General features: G+C 40.8%; 2 protein-coding genes and 1 non-coding gene across 3 annotated transcripts; 2 read left to right on the forward strand and 1 right to left on the reverse strand.

Moving 5' to 3' along the window:
- Window positions 1-1,603: 1,603 nt before the first annotated feature.
- Window positions 1,604-9,725, forward strand: LOC124149327 (phenazine biosynthesis-like domain-containing protein 1). The gene is made up of 9 exons (XM_046520833.2): window positions 1,604-1,723; window positions 2,810-2,909; window positions 3,430-3,528; window positions 3,871-3,980; window positions 4,768-4,797; window positions 5,327-5,415; window positions 7,558-7,751; window positions 8,147-8,209; window positions 8,944-9,725. The coding sequence occupies exons 1-9, from the start codon at window positions 1,619-1,621 to the stop codon at window positions 9,051-9,053; spliced, it is 900 nt and encodes a 299-aa protein (XP_046376789.2). The 5' UTR covers window positions 1,604-1,618; the 3' UTR covers window positions 9,054-9,725.
- Window positions 9,726-10,112: 387 nt separating this feature from the next.
- On the forward strand, window positions 10,113-16,777 carry LOC125378086 (phenazine biosynthesis-like domain-containing protein 1). The gene is made up of 7 exons (XM_048392933.1): window positions 10,113-10,208; window positions 11,255-11,354; window positions 11,613-11,773; window positions 14,208-14,296; window positions 14,502-14,722; window positions 15,485-15,547; window positions 16,668-16,777. Exons 1-7 carry the CDS (start codon window positions 10,113-10,115, stop codon window positions 16,775-16,777), a joined length of 840 nt encoding a protein of 279 aa, XP_048248890.1.
- Window positions 16,778-17,366: 589 nt separating this feature from the next.
- On the reverse strand, window positions 17,367-17,439 carry Trnaf-gaa. The gene has a single exon. It is a non-coding gene; the product is annotated as a tRNA-Phe (tRNA).
- Window positions 17,440-17,697: the final 258 nt, after the last annotated feature.

Below are 17,697 nucleotides of genomic sequence, written 5' to 3' on the forward strand. Positions count from 1 at the left end.
TGATTGGCGTTGTTAAAACGTGTCTGATAAGTTTTATACACTTACTGATAACCACCATCAACCTGTTTGATATATTGTCATTATTCATTGAAGGATTGTATATATACTACTCAAAAGAAGTTAAAGAACACCCGATTCTTTCATATTACTACAGTTAATCTTTTAAGGCACGACATAGTACCTATAGCAATATGACAGAAATCGGGTGTCACGGTATATACGATTAACTTTAGTAATATAAAAAGAATCGGGTGTCCTTAAGTTCTTTTGAGCACTATATTAATGGCAATCTCCAGGACATGTTACAGTGGCAATACCCCGTGCCGTGGTCCAGAGCGGATTATCGTGTACTACAAAATGGCAGCACATTCAGACCAAAAAAAATTATAAGAAAATTAAACTATATCACGACGACCTGTAAAAAATCGAGCATGTGCCAAACAGACTAGTGGTTGATATAATGGGCGATGTCCGACGCCGTCAGTGTGTGATGACGCGCAATGAGACAAGTCATCGAACTTTGTCGCCTCTCACAAGTTCTGGGGGTCCTATTATAACCCGGGTCCATGGGACTGGGGTCATCTAGTCGGTCTTACATTAATAACCGAATCGAGTTCCTCATACCAGTCTCATACTCCCAATACAGACAAACCACTGGGGCTAGCTGCAGTAGTAAAGTGTTAGTTCACACCAACATAAAGAAGCGTCTTGACACGTCAAACCAATGGCGGATATTATGTGCAATCGGCACGGACATCAGCGTACAGTGTCACTCAGTCTGCCAGGTCACACATTGCCACCACTCGGTCCCAATGTTAATCGGCGCTTGTAGCAATCACTTTATACAAAGGCTTATTCTGCCCCTTTACTACGGGAACAACTATCCTAATACAAAATTCTTAATATAAAATACTACCATGAAGAATTTTACCCCTGGGTAGAGTATGGCTTCAGCAACCCATGCTTGTCGTAAGAGGCGACTAACGGGATCAGGTGGCCAGGCTCGCTGACTTTGTTGATGCATGTCATCGTATCCCAGTTACGTGGATCGATGCTGGATCACTGAATTGTCGGGTCCAGACTCGATTATTTACAGACCGCCTTTATATAGCTGGAATATTGCTGAGTGCGGTGTGAAACAACAAACAAATAATATAAAATACTATCGTCATCATAATCATATATGTCGATGATATGTAATACCGATTATCTGAAAGTTCTGACAGAAGATATAACAAGGCCGTAGTTAACTTTTTTTGACAGGGGGGTGGCAAATATTTGTACAAGTATCACTTGTCCCAAACTTGTATTTTCATGATTCAAATCAAACTGTTTTCTATGAAAACTCACACACACACCCCGCGCTGGCTACGGCACTGTATAATGTTAGGTCTTATTTTGAAAAGAAAAAAGTGAGTAAAGTACATCTAAATTATAAGTTTTTTGTGTATCATACGTTTTTTTGAAATGACACAAAATAGCACATTTGTTATTAACCAGACCCACATATTTAATTACATTAAAAAAACAACAACATACAATAAAAGTACTTTTCCACGAAGACCTAAATACAATGTAAACCCGTCAGAAGGTCAAGGCTGTATGGGATTTGTCAACCATGTCCAAGTCAACTTGCCTCCCGGTTTTTTGCGTTGATGCGTTCACCAAGACGGCATTCAGTGGCAACCCCGCGGCTGTCTGCCTCGTTTCAGCGACCAGCACGGTGACTATGCGTTTGACCTATTATACAGCTGTCTCAGCTGATTTCAGCAATGTTTTGCTTACTGAGTTGGACATCCACTGCCCATGTGGCCGACTTTCAGTGTCGGTATGTTGCGCATTCGGCACCACTCGCCCTTTTCCGGTACCCGAATTGGGTTTGTCCCAGTTTGACGAGTGACCACGAAGGCGTGTTGGCAGTATACGATTTTAGAACCACTTCAAGTCCCCAGGGCTTAAATTGCATGTTTCTACCAAACACAACATGGTTTATTTAACTGCATATTTAAATATGTAATAATATTAATATAAAATTAATAACTTATTATTTGTCCATGCTTCTCATTATAAAACAACGCATACAAACGACTGTCAATTAAGTCCTTATATCGTATACTGACATTCTTGATACTACTATAATATGACTTGGTATGAAATAAGACATACTTACATATTTATTGCACAAAGCATTTATGACGACACCCAATACTATTAATTACAAAACACTACGTGAGAACTAACAACGTTATCAGTTCAAAATATACATGTAAAGTTTGTGGTGTTTTTTTCACAAGGTATCTAGTTTTCACATAAATTCGATTTATTTTACCAGTATTTTCCTGTTATTTATGATCAGGAGTGCCATTTTCTATTTGTTGACTGGATTCCTCAGCATTGAGCTATTTTATTCTATCGACAGTCGTCATTTTTTAAAGAATTATATGTATCATTTCTCTGCGGTCCTAGGTTTGTTATGTCGATTAGAGTTGTCTCCCTTAGCTAACGAGGTGTACTCGTTTCTGCAAACCGGAGCTGTATGCATAGCCATAACATGAACAAGTACTTATGTTAGGTTGGGTCGTGGAAGAATTTCGAACTTTTTAGAGGCTATTATAGTAAATGTATATCAAAGTTACATGTTCTGTTATACTATCCAGAATAGTTTGGTATTTATAAATGTATTGCGCTGAGATTAAACTTGCTGGAATCATCACAGGACGACAAACTGTTGCAATATGTGGATGTAGGAGAAATACTGGGCCCAAAGTATTGATAATGTAATTTAATAAGCTTTTTTTTTATTTCAAAGAATCTCACAGAAACATTGATGCAGAAGATCGCAGCTGAAATGAACTTGTCGGAGACAGCTTTTGTTTTCAGTGAGGGAAATGAAGATAGCTTCAAGAAAAGTAATTCTGATGTTATGCAATGTCTGCCTTTTTAAATTGAATTACACGAGTCGCTGCCCCCTGTCGTACCAGGATCCGCTGCCCGTGTGCAATCCTAGTCGCACACTGAGGATGATCCTTAGACTGTCCACACGAGTGCGCGTTGATTTCACCAAAGGGGCTAATGTCTATAACAGTGGCTTTAATCCCACGAAGCCGACACCTAGCGGAGAGTCCAGCTCACCCCCTCGCACGTGTTCATGTCGGCAGCATAATAAAAAACAGTATCTTGAGAGTACTGCATCACATACCGGTAGCTGATTATGAAACCTGACAAATCTCAATGCTAACCGGAAATCCCAGGCACCGGGCTCCATTTCAAACCGAGCGGTAACTCCACCATTTACACTCGGGTTAGTGGTTGAGCTACATTCATACTATATTATACTACATGACTAAATTGTTTACTTGGATTGAATAGAATAGAATATTATATCAAAGGAAACGGTACCCGGTGGAAACGCTGTGTTTTATTTTGCAGATTGCAGGTTTGGCCTGCGGTGGTTCACGCCCAAGACCGAAGTGAATCTCTGTGGCCATGCAACGCTTGGGTCGGCTGCTGTCCTGTTCAACAAGATAGGTAGGGCTTAGTGGAAAAGGAAAAGATGAGTGGGGTGTTGTGGGTAGGCCATAGGGTAGGTGGCCGGGTCTTGTCGGGTGTAAGGTGAAGGGGTGATATCGATGTTGGGGGTAGTGTGGTAGACTGGACACAGCATGGTATGGTGAATGGGTGTAGGTAGAGGAAGGGAGAGTGGGGGTAGGGTTTATAGTCGTTGGATGGAGAGAGAGAGAGAGAGAGAGAGAGAGATAGAGAGATATAAGTGGGGGGCGCCCAGTATAGAACATATTCAAGCGTGTTAATGAACCATATGCTATAGTTAAAAACTTAATCCCCTTAATCGGAAGTTGCGTCATTTTTCAGGAAATGAGTCACAAGAAATAAGTTTCGACACATTGAGCGGGATATTAACCACACGGCGACAGGACAAGTTAATCTCCATGGACTTTCCCTTGAACCCTTCTGAGGAACAGGTCATGTGCTGCTACTTGTCATTACCCTTGATTATGCAGTGTGTTATTATCTGGATAAATGAGAGTGGAGATACAATATCGGGGTTACTCCAGGGTGTCCTCAGTAATGGAGAATTAGCTGTAGTATATATTGTTAATGTTTATACCCGTGAAGAGCCGGGTTAGAATAGTTTTCAGCAACCCATGCTTGCCGTAAGAGGCGACTATGCTTGTCGTAAGAGGCGACTAACAGGATTGGCTGGTCAGGATCGCTGACTTGGTTGATGCACGTCATCGTATCACAGTTGCGTAGATCGATGATTATGATCAATCACTGGATTGTCTGGTTTAGACTCAATTATTTACAGGTCGCCGTCATATAGCTTGAGTGCGGCGTTAACCCCCCCCCCCCCAAAAAAAAAAAACCAAACAAAAAAAACCAACAAAAACAAACAACAACAACAACAAACAAACAACAAAACAAAACAACAACCCAAAACAAACAAACAAAACAACACAACAAAACAAACATCTAAACAAACAAAGTTAATGTTTCAGTAAGAAGCTACCGCTGACCATTTTGTTTCAGCGCTGCCCTGTAGAAATGAATATGAAGGGATGAACAGCGAACATCAGTATCGAGAGTTGTCTCCCTTATACTAGCCGAGAGGTCTACAAGTTGATTATTAATAAACAAGTGTACACTTCTGCAATATATACTAGTATACATGAAAAGCAAGCTTCCCATTAAATGAACATTGATTCAAGCAATATAAGGAACAAATAAATTTCGTTTTTTTTATTACAGGATAGATCCGAAATGGAAAATCTCCTTAAGGTATGTTCGGAAGAAACATACAATAAGCGATAACAGTCATCCTCCCGAGGCAGGGGCGTTAACTGACTATAATTAATTAATATTATATATAATTAATTCACACATGCTTTGCAAATCCTGCAGTCGACCGAAATCTGCACGTTACGCGATTTTGATTGGACTTTGCATAGACTCGTACTAGTATGCATAGACTGTGCATAGACTCGTTTGTCGAGCCAGAATGTAACTCCGGAATTCAAGCCAATCTCGACAAGGACGGAAACTGGACTTTTACAGTCAGTTAACGCCATTGCCTCGGGGAGATGATTAAAATAGACGATGGTGATTTCAAGGAACATGTTTGGATATTGTTTTAAAGGTTTCATCATCGTGTTTATCATCACCAGTACCACTCCAATAGTAAATCATCAGTATATATCATCATAAGGGACGTTACTCCACAATTTTGGTTTATCACTGTCCAGATTAACACAGTTTCACTGGACAGCCAAGCTAAGTTTAATACGTCCTCAATCCGTGTTCTTGTCAGGTTGTTGTAGACCCGTCACTGATTCAAGATCTGGAATACTCCCCCACAACCAAGAAGCTGGTGGTCCGGTTGTCGGACTCCGTGACACGGTAAGTCGGACCAGTTGTTACGCACGTGCATACATTTGCTACCCCTACGAAGCACACCTGTGATACACGAGCTTGTTACGTAAATGCAGATACCATTGTTGGCATAGTGTATTGACGTCACAAAAGATGATGACGTCATAATTTGTTGTCGACGTCATGTGACGCTTTTAGCTTCCCCCCAAACGGTCATAGTTTTCTGTACAAACATTCAGCAATATTTTTTTAATTTGACGTTTAAACGATATACGGCTTTTCCATTGGACGAGAGGTCGGTCACATGACCGCGAAGTTGACGTTCATAAGTGTATGAACGACACAATTTGACGTTCATACGTTTTTCACGAGACCGTGTTCTTGAAATGACGTAAACACTGACGGACTACTTCCATATTCCTGGGGAAACCCCTGGGAATTCCCTATAGGGATAGCACGAAAACATACATAAGCATTATTTCTGATCATTTAGAACCTTTAATCTTGTTCTCAGCATTTAAGTTTACATTGAGAAACGCCAGAGAGCTTGACTGCATGATTGTTCAAGAATTTCCTCGCTACGGCCCATCCTAATGAACAAACGAAAAAATGCACATCCAAACTATCGTCAGTATCGACTCGATCTGTGTCTAGGCTGACAGTGACCGTCTCCAGCAATCTACGAATTTACGTTGGTGTCTGTTTGACGCATCTTTAATCACCTTTCAATAATCGGTCAGTTGATCAATTATGACTAACACATGTAACCGCCACAGGTTCATTAACAACTTCGGAAATCCTCCCGTCACGTTTATCGTGTCGGCCATTTTGACGTCTTGTACTTGATGTAAATGTATTACGACGCGCTGTCATTGTGACTGACTTACTGAGGTAGTTCATTACAGACCTTTCTCGTCTAATGGGGTTATTATATGAACACATGTGTTGCGTAAGAAGTTTCTGAAGTGCAAGTTCTGCATCCATACGCTCATGCCACCTCTCTTTTTGGGGAACTATTTTATTCCGCGTTATAGCTGGTTGTTGTTTGGCTGTCAGTGTAAACATGAAGTCACACGTACTAAATAAAATTGTGTTTAGATTTTGGCCTACGTCCTTTGAGGAAAGAAATTGTGATAACAAATTATAAGAATTGACTTTCACTTTGTGTGAGTTCATTGGAGTATGAACCTGCATAGAGTGAGGGCCAAACATTGTATGAACGTTGTCGCAAGCTCCTACGTTCATACAGTTTGGCCCTCACTCTATGCAGGTTCATACTCCAATGAACTCACACAAAGTGAAGGTCAATTCTTAATAACATCACGCAAAACTTACAAAACGAAATATTTATCGACTTTGTACCATGAACGTTAAATAAAATCAGTATTTAGGAGGAACTTACTTACTGAGAGCATGACGTAACAAAACTGTCGTTATAACAATACGTCTCCTCGTGCTTACCTTCCACATTACATATGTATATGGTTCAAAATAAGCGAGTTAATATTAATCTACGAATCAGTCTGAAGCAATGATTTCACGCGCTTTACAGCATTCGTGACGAATTGCAAAAGCCATTTTTGATGTAATTTGTAATGACGTCACAATAGTAAAGGCCTCATAAACAGTCACTGTTGACGACATACGTATACCCAGTGTATAATATAGAACACAACACATCATCACTACAGCTAATAATAGTAAAGTGGGGAATAAATAAAATGTGATCATTATGATTATCCTGATCTTACGAAATCTATGTATTTCCCTTGCTCTAATTCGTATCTTACAAACACTAATGAAAGAAAAGAAAGAGCCCTATAGGCGGCTGTGTATGGCACCATTGTGAATATTCCCCATATTTTAATTGGCTCGTGGGACATACTTTTATTGTCGACGTAAATGTCATAACGCCACAGATTATCACTTCTGACGTCATACTGGCCTGTTAGCTTCTGGATACGGTTTATGGACGACAGACGACTTCCGACGATATGAGCTCACTTGGCTTTTCAGGTGATAGGTGACCAGGTGATATTAAAATAGTGTATTATAGAGGGTGAAAAACACGCTAAAATTCTGAGCCAATAAATGAATGTGAAAATTTCAGAAATAATAAAAACAAATCTTATAATCCTTGCAACTACACACTACCACGTGTCCCTGCAGATCGGAGCTGGAGAGTCTACAGCCCCAGATACCCCGTATGGTGGAGAGTGAGAGAACGGGCAAAGTGAGGGGGGTGATCATCACGCTGAGGGGGTCCCAGTCTAACGGAGCGGTGGACGCTGAGGGGAGGGGGTACGACTTTGTGTCCAGGTACTTCGCCCCATGGGTGGGGATACCGGAGGACCCTGTCACGGGTCAGTTTAAATTGTAACGTATGGTTATTCTTCTCTGCTGTTCATTTATTTTAAACCAGCACTTTTCTGTTTTTTTAGTTATTGTCTTGAGCCTAATTGTGCTTTCATGCTATTTGTGTTTTCATGGAAAAAACTCAGACAACACATATTGAGTGACGCTTATATATGTATAGACGTTCTCAAAAGGGTTTTAGCTCCGTATAGATGTAAAACCAGTATCACAGGCACGTATAAACGAAATATTAGATGATAAAATAGACACAATTTATGGATAACAACTTTTTTAATACTGTGAAAAGCGACGTTTCGGTATAGATCCTTATACCGTTGTCAAGCAAGACTTGCTTATTTTCTATAAATGGGGTTATGTTGATGGGCGATGTTTGTGGTTTCAGGGTCGGCCCACACAGTACTGGCCAGCTACTGGTCAAAACAGCTGGACAAACACGAGCTTTACGGTGAGTCACGTGACGTCACTCTGTAATTATATTAAATCAATCAATCAATCAATACTTTATTCAGTATCAAGGCCTAGATCCATATACAACAGACCATACAAGTAGAAAATGATATTTGTCCTGACCGCCTCCGTGGTCTAGTGGTAGAGCGTCCACCCGGAGACCGATTCCTGTCATACTACAAGACGTTAAAAGATGGTACCTGTTGTTTTCCTGTCTGGCGCTCGGCATTAAGGGGCTCGAAAACAGTATACTGTGTCTGAGTGGGGTATTCATGTTAAAGGGGCGGTCGGGTAGCCTCGTGGTTAAAGCGTTCGCTCGTCACGCCGAAGACCCAGGTTCGATTCCCGACATGGGTACAATGTGTGAAGCCCATTTCTGGTGTCCCCCGCCGTGATATTGCTGGAATATTGCTAAAAGCGGCGTAAAACCATACTCACTCACTATTCATGTTAAACTGCGTCATGGTGTCTCAGTGTGCTAGCAACGACATCAGTCCGGACTAGTACAAGCTTACAAACCTCTTTATGTTAGTATGCATACATGGACGTGCTCATTCCCTGAGAGACAAGAGGAGGATGAAATGGTCCTCCGCTGCAGCAGTTATATACAACTCAAAAGAAGTTAAAGAACACCCGAATTTGGTGTTGTTTTAAAGAACTTCTTTTGATTAGTATAACAGTTTAATGCAGAGTGTTAATATTGCATACTGCATGATGTGTTTGTGTTTCCAGCTCGCCAGTGCTCGCCCCGGGGTGGGGACATACACCTGAGGGTGGCGGGGGAGCGGGTACACCTGGCAGGGGACGCTGCCATCATTATGACGGGGACACTTGAAATATGATTCAACCTCGACTTACAGGGGAATATTTTTCAATATTTAGTATGCATGCATGTTTTTTTTATCAGAAAACGACATTGTATGTATGGTTTCATGGTATTTGAAATAGATAATATGTATTCAAGTTGTATATGTTGGTATACCCATGTGTCTGGTTTTGGGCATGTTTGTTGTTTGCAGCGGTCGTATGTGAATGTTATCGTTTGTTTAAGATTTGTTTGTCTGTTTGTATGTTGCTTAACGCCACTTTCAGCAATATCCCAGCTATGTGACTGCGGTCTGTAAATAATGGAGTCTGAACCAGACAATCCAGTGATTGATATCAAGAGCATCGATCTACGAAATAGGGACACGATGACATGCATGGGCGAGCCTGACCACCCGATCCCGTCAGTCGCCTTTTACGCGACAAGCATGGGATGCTGAAGACCTATTCTAACCCAGATCTTTTGTTTAAGACGGACATCGGTGGATAGAACTGGATACGTGGTTCATTCCTGCAAGACTTATAAATGCATGTTATTTAACATCCGGTATGTTATCATAATACTGTTTTGTTTTATTGGTTTTTTTTAATTTCATCGGTTGTATTTTTTCTTCTTTTTGTTTGGACCTTTTTTGCGTGTTTGTTATTATTAAAAAGAGTAAGCCAAAATAATGTTCAGTTATTATTCATTGACATTGATCCACCCGGCAGAAACATTAACAGCAACAAATATACGCAGGGCTAATACTGTGGTTTACACATAGTGACGAAGCCCAAATTGTACCATTTTAGTTTCCAGGCGTGTGTCCGCACAGCCACGTAAAATAAACAGATAAACATAGGAAGAATGTGTAAATATTACTTTTTATATCTACCGCAAGTAACATATTAAAAATACTGAAAACATTCATTTACATGATTTTCGGAACGAATGCATAAATCGAGCCTTTAGAAGACTATCTTCAAGATCTTGATATCCAAGTCAACACGAAGGCTTGACATATATCTCTGCCACCCCTTTAAGCAAACACAGCAGCCTGACAAGGAAAGGTCAAGGTTATACTAGGAGGTCGACCATGTCCGAACTACCAATATATTTCGTAGATGCTTTCACAAAGACTGCTTTCAGTGGCAACCCCGCGGCAGTATGCCTGGCGTCAATTAACAATGCGGTAAACACGTGTATTCATTCATCAGGCTTAGCTAATGTGACATTTGTCCTATACCCAGTCGGCAAAAGTAGATCGTGAAAACCCATGACCGAATTACCCCGATCGTGTATCAGAATACGAGATTGTGGCTCACGTGCAGGTAGTGGCCGGCGATACCCCGATACAGACGGATGGATGGATAGATACATAGAAAACGTAAATTAGGGTTCAAAATTACATTGTAAAATGTCGACATACCTCTGTTCTATCAATGATAAAGGTATAGTGAAAATAATCAGGAAACAGTTTATATAAAGAATACTATGTAGGATACCAGAGCCGGGTCTTATTCTATGTTGTCTTTCTGTAACCTCGATTCCTCGGATGCCTTTACTCAAATCTTCACTCGTGAAAGCTCTACTACTACTACTACTACTACTACTACTACTACTACTAATTATGGCCCGGTCGCATCACACCAAAAGACTCGACATTAAGGTTGGTTTGGTTGTTTTGTTGTTTAACGCCGCACTCAGCAATATTCCAGCTATATGACGGCGGTCTGTAAATAATCGAGTCTGAAACAGACAATCCAGTGATTAATATCATGAGCATCGATCCATGCAATTGGGATCGACGACATGCATTAACCAAGTCAGCGAGCCTGATCACCCGATCCCGTTAGTCGCCTTTTACGACAAGCATAGTCGACATTAAGGAGATAAAACAAGGATGGGTCAGCTCGGAGTCAGTATACTGTATACTGTGAGTTATTCATGTTAAACTGCGACATAGTATTTCAGTGGGCTAGCACTATAAATCGGATAAAGTCCGGACTAGCACAAGCAGCCACACACAAACACACACACACACACACACACACGTGTATGCACGTCGCTATATAAGTGCAATAATCTTGGACGCGACGTTAAACCCCATTTCATCTCACCTCACCACTAATTATGGTATACGGTTTCTTAAAATAGAATATATCAAATATCTGTCTCAGTTTTTAGAGTTCAGTATCAGTATCAGTATATTTCTAGTATTACCATCATTCTGCGCAGAATCTAACCGACAAACAAATGCAGAAGGTTGCTATAGAGACGAATATGCCGGCCACAGGCTTCATCTTCAGCGACGGGGATGACGAGAGCTTCAAAACACGTAATGTTGTTGATCGGGGTCGTTGTTCTTAAGTAACAGCCTTAGGAATCAGCTACTGAGACAAGGAACCTGTTGTTATGGTGATGAGCGAGTTGGGTTTAACGGCGCTTCGAACTGTATTAATCACGACGAGTAACTGACGGGTCACCATGGGAGGAACACCCGACGTGATGAAATAAAAATGAAAATTTAGGGTATCCGACGTTGAATTTTTGAAGTGCGCCCTAACCTACATCGAGTCTATGTTGTATTCCACAGGTTCTAGGTTTGGCCTGCGATTTTTCACCTCAAAGACAGATATAAATCTCTGTGGCCATGCAACTCTAGGCTCCACTGCAGTTCTGTTCAAGAAGCTAGGTAGTCGGATTAAAGTATTTAATAATAAATATCTTCAGCAACCCATTCATGCCGTAAAAGGCGACTATGCTTGTCGCAAAAGGCGAATGACGGGATCAGGTGGTCAGGCACACTGACTTGGTTGATGCATGTCATCGTATCCCAATTGCGTGGATCGATGCTCATGATGTCAATCATTGGATTGTCTAGTCCAGACTCGATTATTTACAGACCCCGTCATATAGCTGGAATATTGCTGAGTGCCGCGTTAAACACACAAAAAAGAACCTAACCAAACCAATAATATATCAATAAGTATTAAATCAAACAACATAATATAATATAATAATTGAAAAATGTCAAATATAAATATTATTTTTCCTCTTTAGCAATAAATTACACAGTATGAAAGAAACTATTATTTATCACTCTGTTTTAGGAAATGCATCGAAAGAAATTTCTTTGGACACCTTGAGTGGAACGTTGACAGTGAGCAGGCGGGATAACCTATACTAAATGGATTTCCCCCTGATTCCCTCCCACAAACAGGTGAAGTCGTAGTTCAGCTTCTTTACAGGATCTCTAACGTTCGTTTAACAAGATGACGGTGAAACATAGATCTATAACTGGAGGTATATAATTCTGGAGGGGGCACGGGTGGCCCAGTCGTCTAAGGCGCCGCGATTCGCTGTGCAGAGTTGCGTCCCTTGGGCACGCCAGAAATCTATGATCGTGGGTTCGAATCCCGGTTCGCCCCGATTATGTTTCTGAGTGCGGCGTTAAACAACAAACAAACAAAACATTTTGATCTAGATCTAACGTCGTGAGTTCTGTCTATGTAACCACCACTTGTATTCCCTTGCGGAGACTTTGGTGTAAAAGAGGTGACTCCGACCTTGTTTGTGTAAGAGGCGACTAAGATGGAGCGGGTAGGCGCTGGGCTCGCACAAGGCGTTATGTTTCTAGGTTTGTCAGCACCATACCCTTGCTCGTGGGTTTCACCGAAGTGGTAAACGTCTGAGACCTGCATCACTTGGGGCTTTCCTCCCACATTAAGCTGACACGCCGCGATATAACTGGAATACTGTTAAAAGCGGCGTAAAACCCAACTCACTCACTCACTCTTTCTGGAAGAAGTGACAGACGATTTGGGCAACAGAAAGGTTTTCCCTTTCCATCGGCATCGTAAAGGTCAGAGTTACTCCCCTTTGACCAGTCTTGTCCCGAAAAACAGCCTCACGCGAAGCTCATCTCCAGGCCCGCTTCTCATTCTGAACTTGGGAGCTTTCAGAGTGGCCTCTAGATCCAGTGATCCTCGCAGCCAAACTTTCATCCCTTCAGAGTATGAATCATCCTGGGTTAGTTTTAAAGTACAAAATACTATTTCAGAAATGGACTATAAGTCAAAAAGATTATTGTTACTGGGCAGAAATGACTAAAATTGACCCGTGAAGATTCCGGGGTAGAATAGGCAGACAATACCGTGAATACCGGGAACAGGTTAGATGTACACAAAATATATCAGATTTCATTTCATTAAGTTATCCATAAATTGTCTCTACTTTGTCGAATTACGATTAAGTTTGGACAATTTCGGTGAAACCCAGGAGTACGGGATAGTCATAATTCCTGAGGGGCGGTCGGGTAGCCTAGTGGTTAAAGCCTTCGCTCGTCACGCCGAAGACCCGGGTTCGATTCCCGACATGGGTACAATGTGTGAAGCCCATTTCTGGTGTCCCCCGCTGTGATATTGCTGGAATATTGCTAAAAGCGGCGTAAAACCATAACACTCACTCACTCATAATACCTGACAAAAACATCTGGGATTCGAACCCAAGGCATGGTACTCAAGAAAACGATAACCACAATGAATCATCCAGCAGCTAAGGGGCTAACTTCGTGTTATTCAACATCCGTCTTTTTAATACATTTGTTTTCTTTAACAAGATAGAGCGGAGCTGGGGAACCTTTTAAAGGTGGGTGTGGAAACCTGAAAACAAATATAAATTCAAAATATACAAAACACGCATGGAATATTTGTTCTTCGTTCCGTTGTTGTGTAGGTTACGGGCATTGGCACATTTTTAGACCTTAACTTTGGTAAATGTGATCACAAACATGGCCTTGTTACACGCGTACCATCCTAGACCCGTGAAGATCCGGGGTAGAATAGGTCTTCAGCAACTCATGCTTGCCGTAAAAGGCGACTATGCTTGTCGTAAAAGGCGACTAACGGGATCGGGTGGTCAGGCTCGCTGACTTGGTTGATGTATGTCATCGTATCTCAATTGTGTGGATCGATGCTCATGACGTCAATCACTGGATTGTCTGGTCCAGACTCAATTATTTACAGACCGCCGTCACATAGATGGAATATTGCTGAGTGAGGCGTTAAACAACAAACAAAAACAAAAGCGTTCCATCCTAAGTATCCTCTCTATAACGCGTCAACAAACTTGATATTCATGGAGTCAGCTGTGTTGGTGTTCTGAGTGTTGTTGTGCCTGACTGTCACAGGTGGTTGTACACTCGTCACTTATACAAGACGTGGAATACTCGTCCACCACTAACAGCCTACTGGTCAGATTGTCAGACTGCTGCTCAAGGTAAGAAACCATTTACAAAATTCAAAGTGCCGTATTTCCTTAAATAAGGGATCTACCCTCGGATAGCTTAATCTTTTAGAAATCATAAACTATGTATAACTTTGGAGGTCTTAATACTGAGTGTAAAGTAAATGTATTTGATGTGTTTTTTTGTTATTGTTTTAATATAATCCTTGCAACTACACACTACCACTTGTCCCTGCAGATCGGAGCTGGGGAGCCTACAGCCCCAGGTACCCCGTATGGTGGAGAGTGAGAGAACGGGGAAAGTGAGGGGGGTGATCATCACGCTGAGGGGGTCCCAGTCTAACGGAGCGGTGGACGCTGAGGGGAGGGGGTACGACTTTGCGTCCAGGTACTTCGCCCCATGGGTGGGGATACCGGAGGACCACGTGACATGGAAACATATAGCGGTTAGTAGACGAGGTAGAACTCTGCAGGTAATTATTTCGATGGCATTAATATATCTTACCTCACGTAAACTGCTGTGCAAAAAGCTTATACACCCATATTTGATGGTGGCTTAAGATACAAGTAACGTCCAATGGTACGATGTTTGAAGCCCATTTCTGGTGTCCCCAGCCGTGATATTGCTGAAATATTGCATAAAGCAGCGTAAAACAATACTCACTCACTTTTGGCAACAGTGCCCTAGAAAGATTACCTTTATTCACGATAAGATAAGATAACACTATATTATCCCGAAGGGAATTTGGGTTAAATCGCACAAGGTCTCAGCTTATTGATAAACACACGCATGTATAAGTATAAGAAAATCACATATGTAATTAACATTAAATGTGGCACTAGCTAATAAATGCTTAACATTTATTTATTACAAAACGTGTTATTAAACCTGGTACCAGCTGGTCCGGGCCCTGTTAGTTCTCAACATCGGCAACTGCTGCCGGCGGCCAGAAGGAAGAAGTCGATACTCAGGATGTAAAACATGCGAGATATCGCTTCATATATTATTTGCTGTGTTAAATATTTGCTGCTCATGAATGCCGCCGAATTCCTGGAGGGAGATATCAATGATTCGTTTCCCCGTGTCACAGATTTTGAACAGACAGATTTCCGTACCAGCTAGTGAAGTTAAAAGTTTGAATACTTAAAACAAATGTTTATACTTACCAGTGACCATATACCTGTATATGGTCTCTGTACTTACAAAGTTTATTATTTTAGGATCGGCCCACACAGAACTGGCCAGCTACTGGTCCCTACAGCTGGAGAAACGCGAGCTTTATGGTGAGAAGACGTCATGATTTGTTATATTGTTTATTAGGAACGCGAATACGTTCATATACCCGAAACACAAGTGTGAAAAAAACGTGTGGTGTCACCCTGGGCAAGTGACTTAGTTCAAATGTGCCTCTGTTCACCCAGCAGGGAATGGCTACCCGATATGTGAGGTGGATGTAAAAATCCGATATCGCCGGTAGGCAGCTTGGGTTGTATACTCACCAGGGAGTTGAGAATGATAACTTGAATGCATACGGATCCGTTGGTCGAGGAACAAATAACAAGTATCCGAGGAAGTGTGGTATATAAATGTAGAATAGAACAGAAAAACACAATTTTCATATTATTCATGTAGTTTTTTTATGGATTAATGGTAAAAGTAAGAACGAACAAGTTTAATATGTACAATATTTCTTGCTAACGTATGTTTTGATGTCACTATATTAAGCTTCTTTATGGGTTATATAAATTAAAGTGAGTGACTGTGAGTTTGAATGTGTGTCTATGTCAATGTCCAGTTTATTAAAAAAATATCTCAGTCCATAATAGCCACACCTCCAATATCAATCTTACTATTAGTAGCGACCTGCATCAATAGCTTCTAGAACTCATTTAATAACATTGCTAAAATTGTCTGTATATTTTGTCTTACCAGGCGAGGCACTTCCCTGGGTGTCAGGTCCGTTCTGTAACAGGGACTCAGAAATAAATTATCAATTATAAAAAACAAACAAACTAATGAACAAAAAGAGTTATGTATATAGGCGGTTGTTTATGACGTCAAAGTAAATATTTTTTTTATTGGATATTGAATCACGTGACATACCAACCCTTCCGTTACATTTGCCTGAAACCGATACAACTTTGCCATATTGAGTAGATAAAGTATATAAGAAGAATGAAAGACACCAAAAGAAATCATGATTGAAATGTCTAACATCCAGTCTCAACTCTCAGCCAATATGCATATTGGCATTAAATGTCAATCAATACGTACATTGCCTGAATTTTTCAGTCAGTATACATATAGCCTGATTATAGACGTCGACTGTAACATAGTCACGTGTGTGCGAGAGAAGCTGAACCAGAGAACATGTATTAACTAAGTTTATGTTTGTGTTTCCAGCTCGCCAGTGCTCACCCCGGGGTGGGGACATACACCTGAGGGTGGCGGGGGAGCGGGTACACCTGGCAGGGGACGCTGCCATCATTATGACGGGGACACTTGAAATATGATTCAACCTCGACTCGCAGGGGAACTACAATATATGTCGCGGTTATGATATACTAGTGAATAATATTAATAAAAACTCTTAACGTTTTTTATATATATTTTACACATGTATACGTATGGCTGGGATGAAAGATTGTCATTATTAATTGTTTGATCTACATTATTTCCTGCGATAATTCTGTAATGTTATTGAAATTATGATAATATTTTTTTTCCATATTTGAAAACAACACTATTTGTTGCCTGGTTAAATGACCTATACTGTATGAACACAGACATGTAATATACCTAATACTATATTTAAAATCTGGATTGCGTATATGTTTGTAACAGTTTGTATGACGTCATTCTAGTTTTCATTAACGTAATAGTTACGTCATTAAAATGTTAAGCAGTGCTTACATTTGTTATACAAGTGGTAATAACATTAATGTGGAAAATCGCTGGAAAAGTACGGTATTTCATAATATATATATCAATTATCTAAATAATATTATAGGAAGAGTTTCACTCACCATTTTGCTCGGTAACGATTCATGAAACCAGTAAATATGAAAAAAAATTGGTCAGCCGCCAGAGTCCTGCACTCTGTGCCGGAACCCGGGATTGAACCGGGGGCCTTTAGATCTTCAGTCTAACGCTCTCCCAACTGAGCTATTCCGGCCGACAAGATCAACGGTGTTAACCGCCGGCTATAAATGTACTGCGAACGCTAACGTTATTTCATGAAATTTATCAATCGCCTGTCGCGTTGAATAGGTCGTATGAGTATAACTGAAGTATATTACAAAACAAATTAGAAAATAGCTTTGGAATGAAATCAGGGCACAGCCGCGCTCTGTGACAAATTAATATCGCTATGGAAAGATCACGTGGTCAGTGGGATTTTCCTCATAGTAATAAATTATGCGATATTATTATT

Source organism: Haliotis rufescens, unplaced genomic scaffold (assembly GCF_023055435.1).
Source record: "Haliotis rufescens isolate VD_foot unplaced genomic scaffold, xgHalRufe1.0.p SCAF_11, whole genome shotgun sequence".
Classification (NCBI taxonomy): Eukaryota; Metazoa; Mollusca; class Gastropoda; order Lepetellida; family Haliotidae; genus Haliotis; species Haliotis rufescens.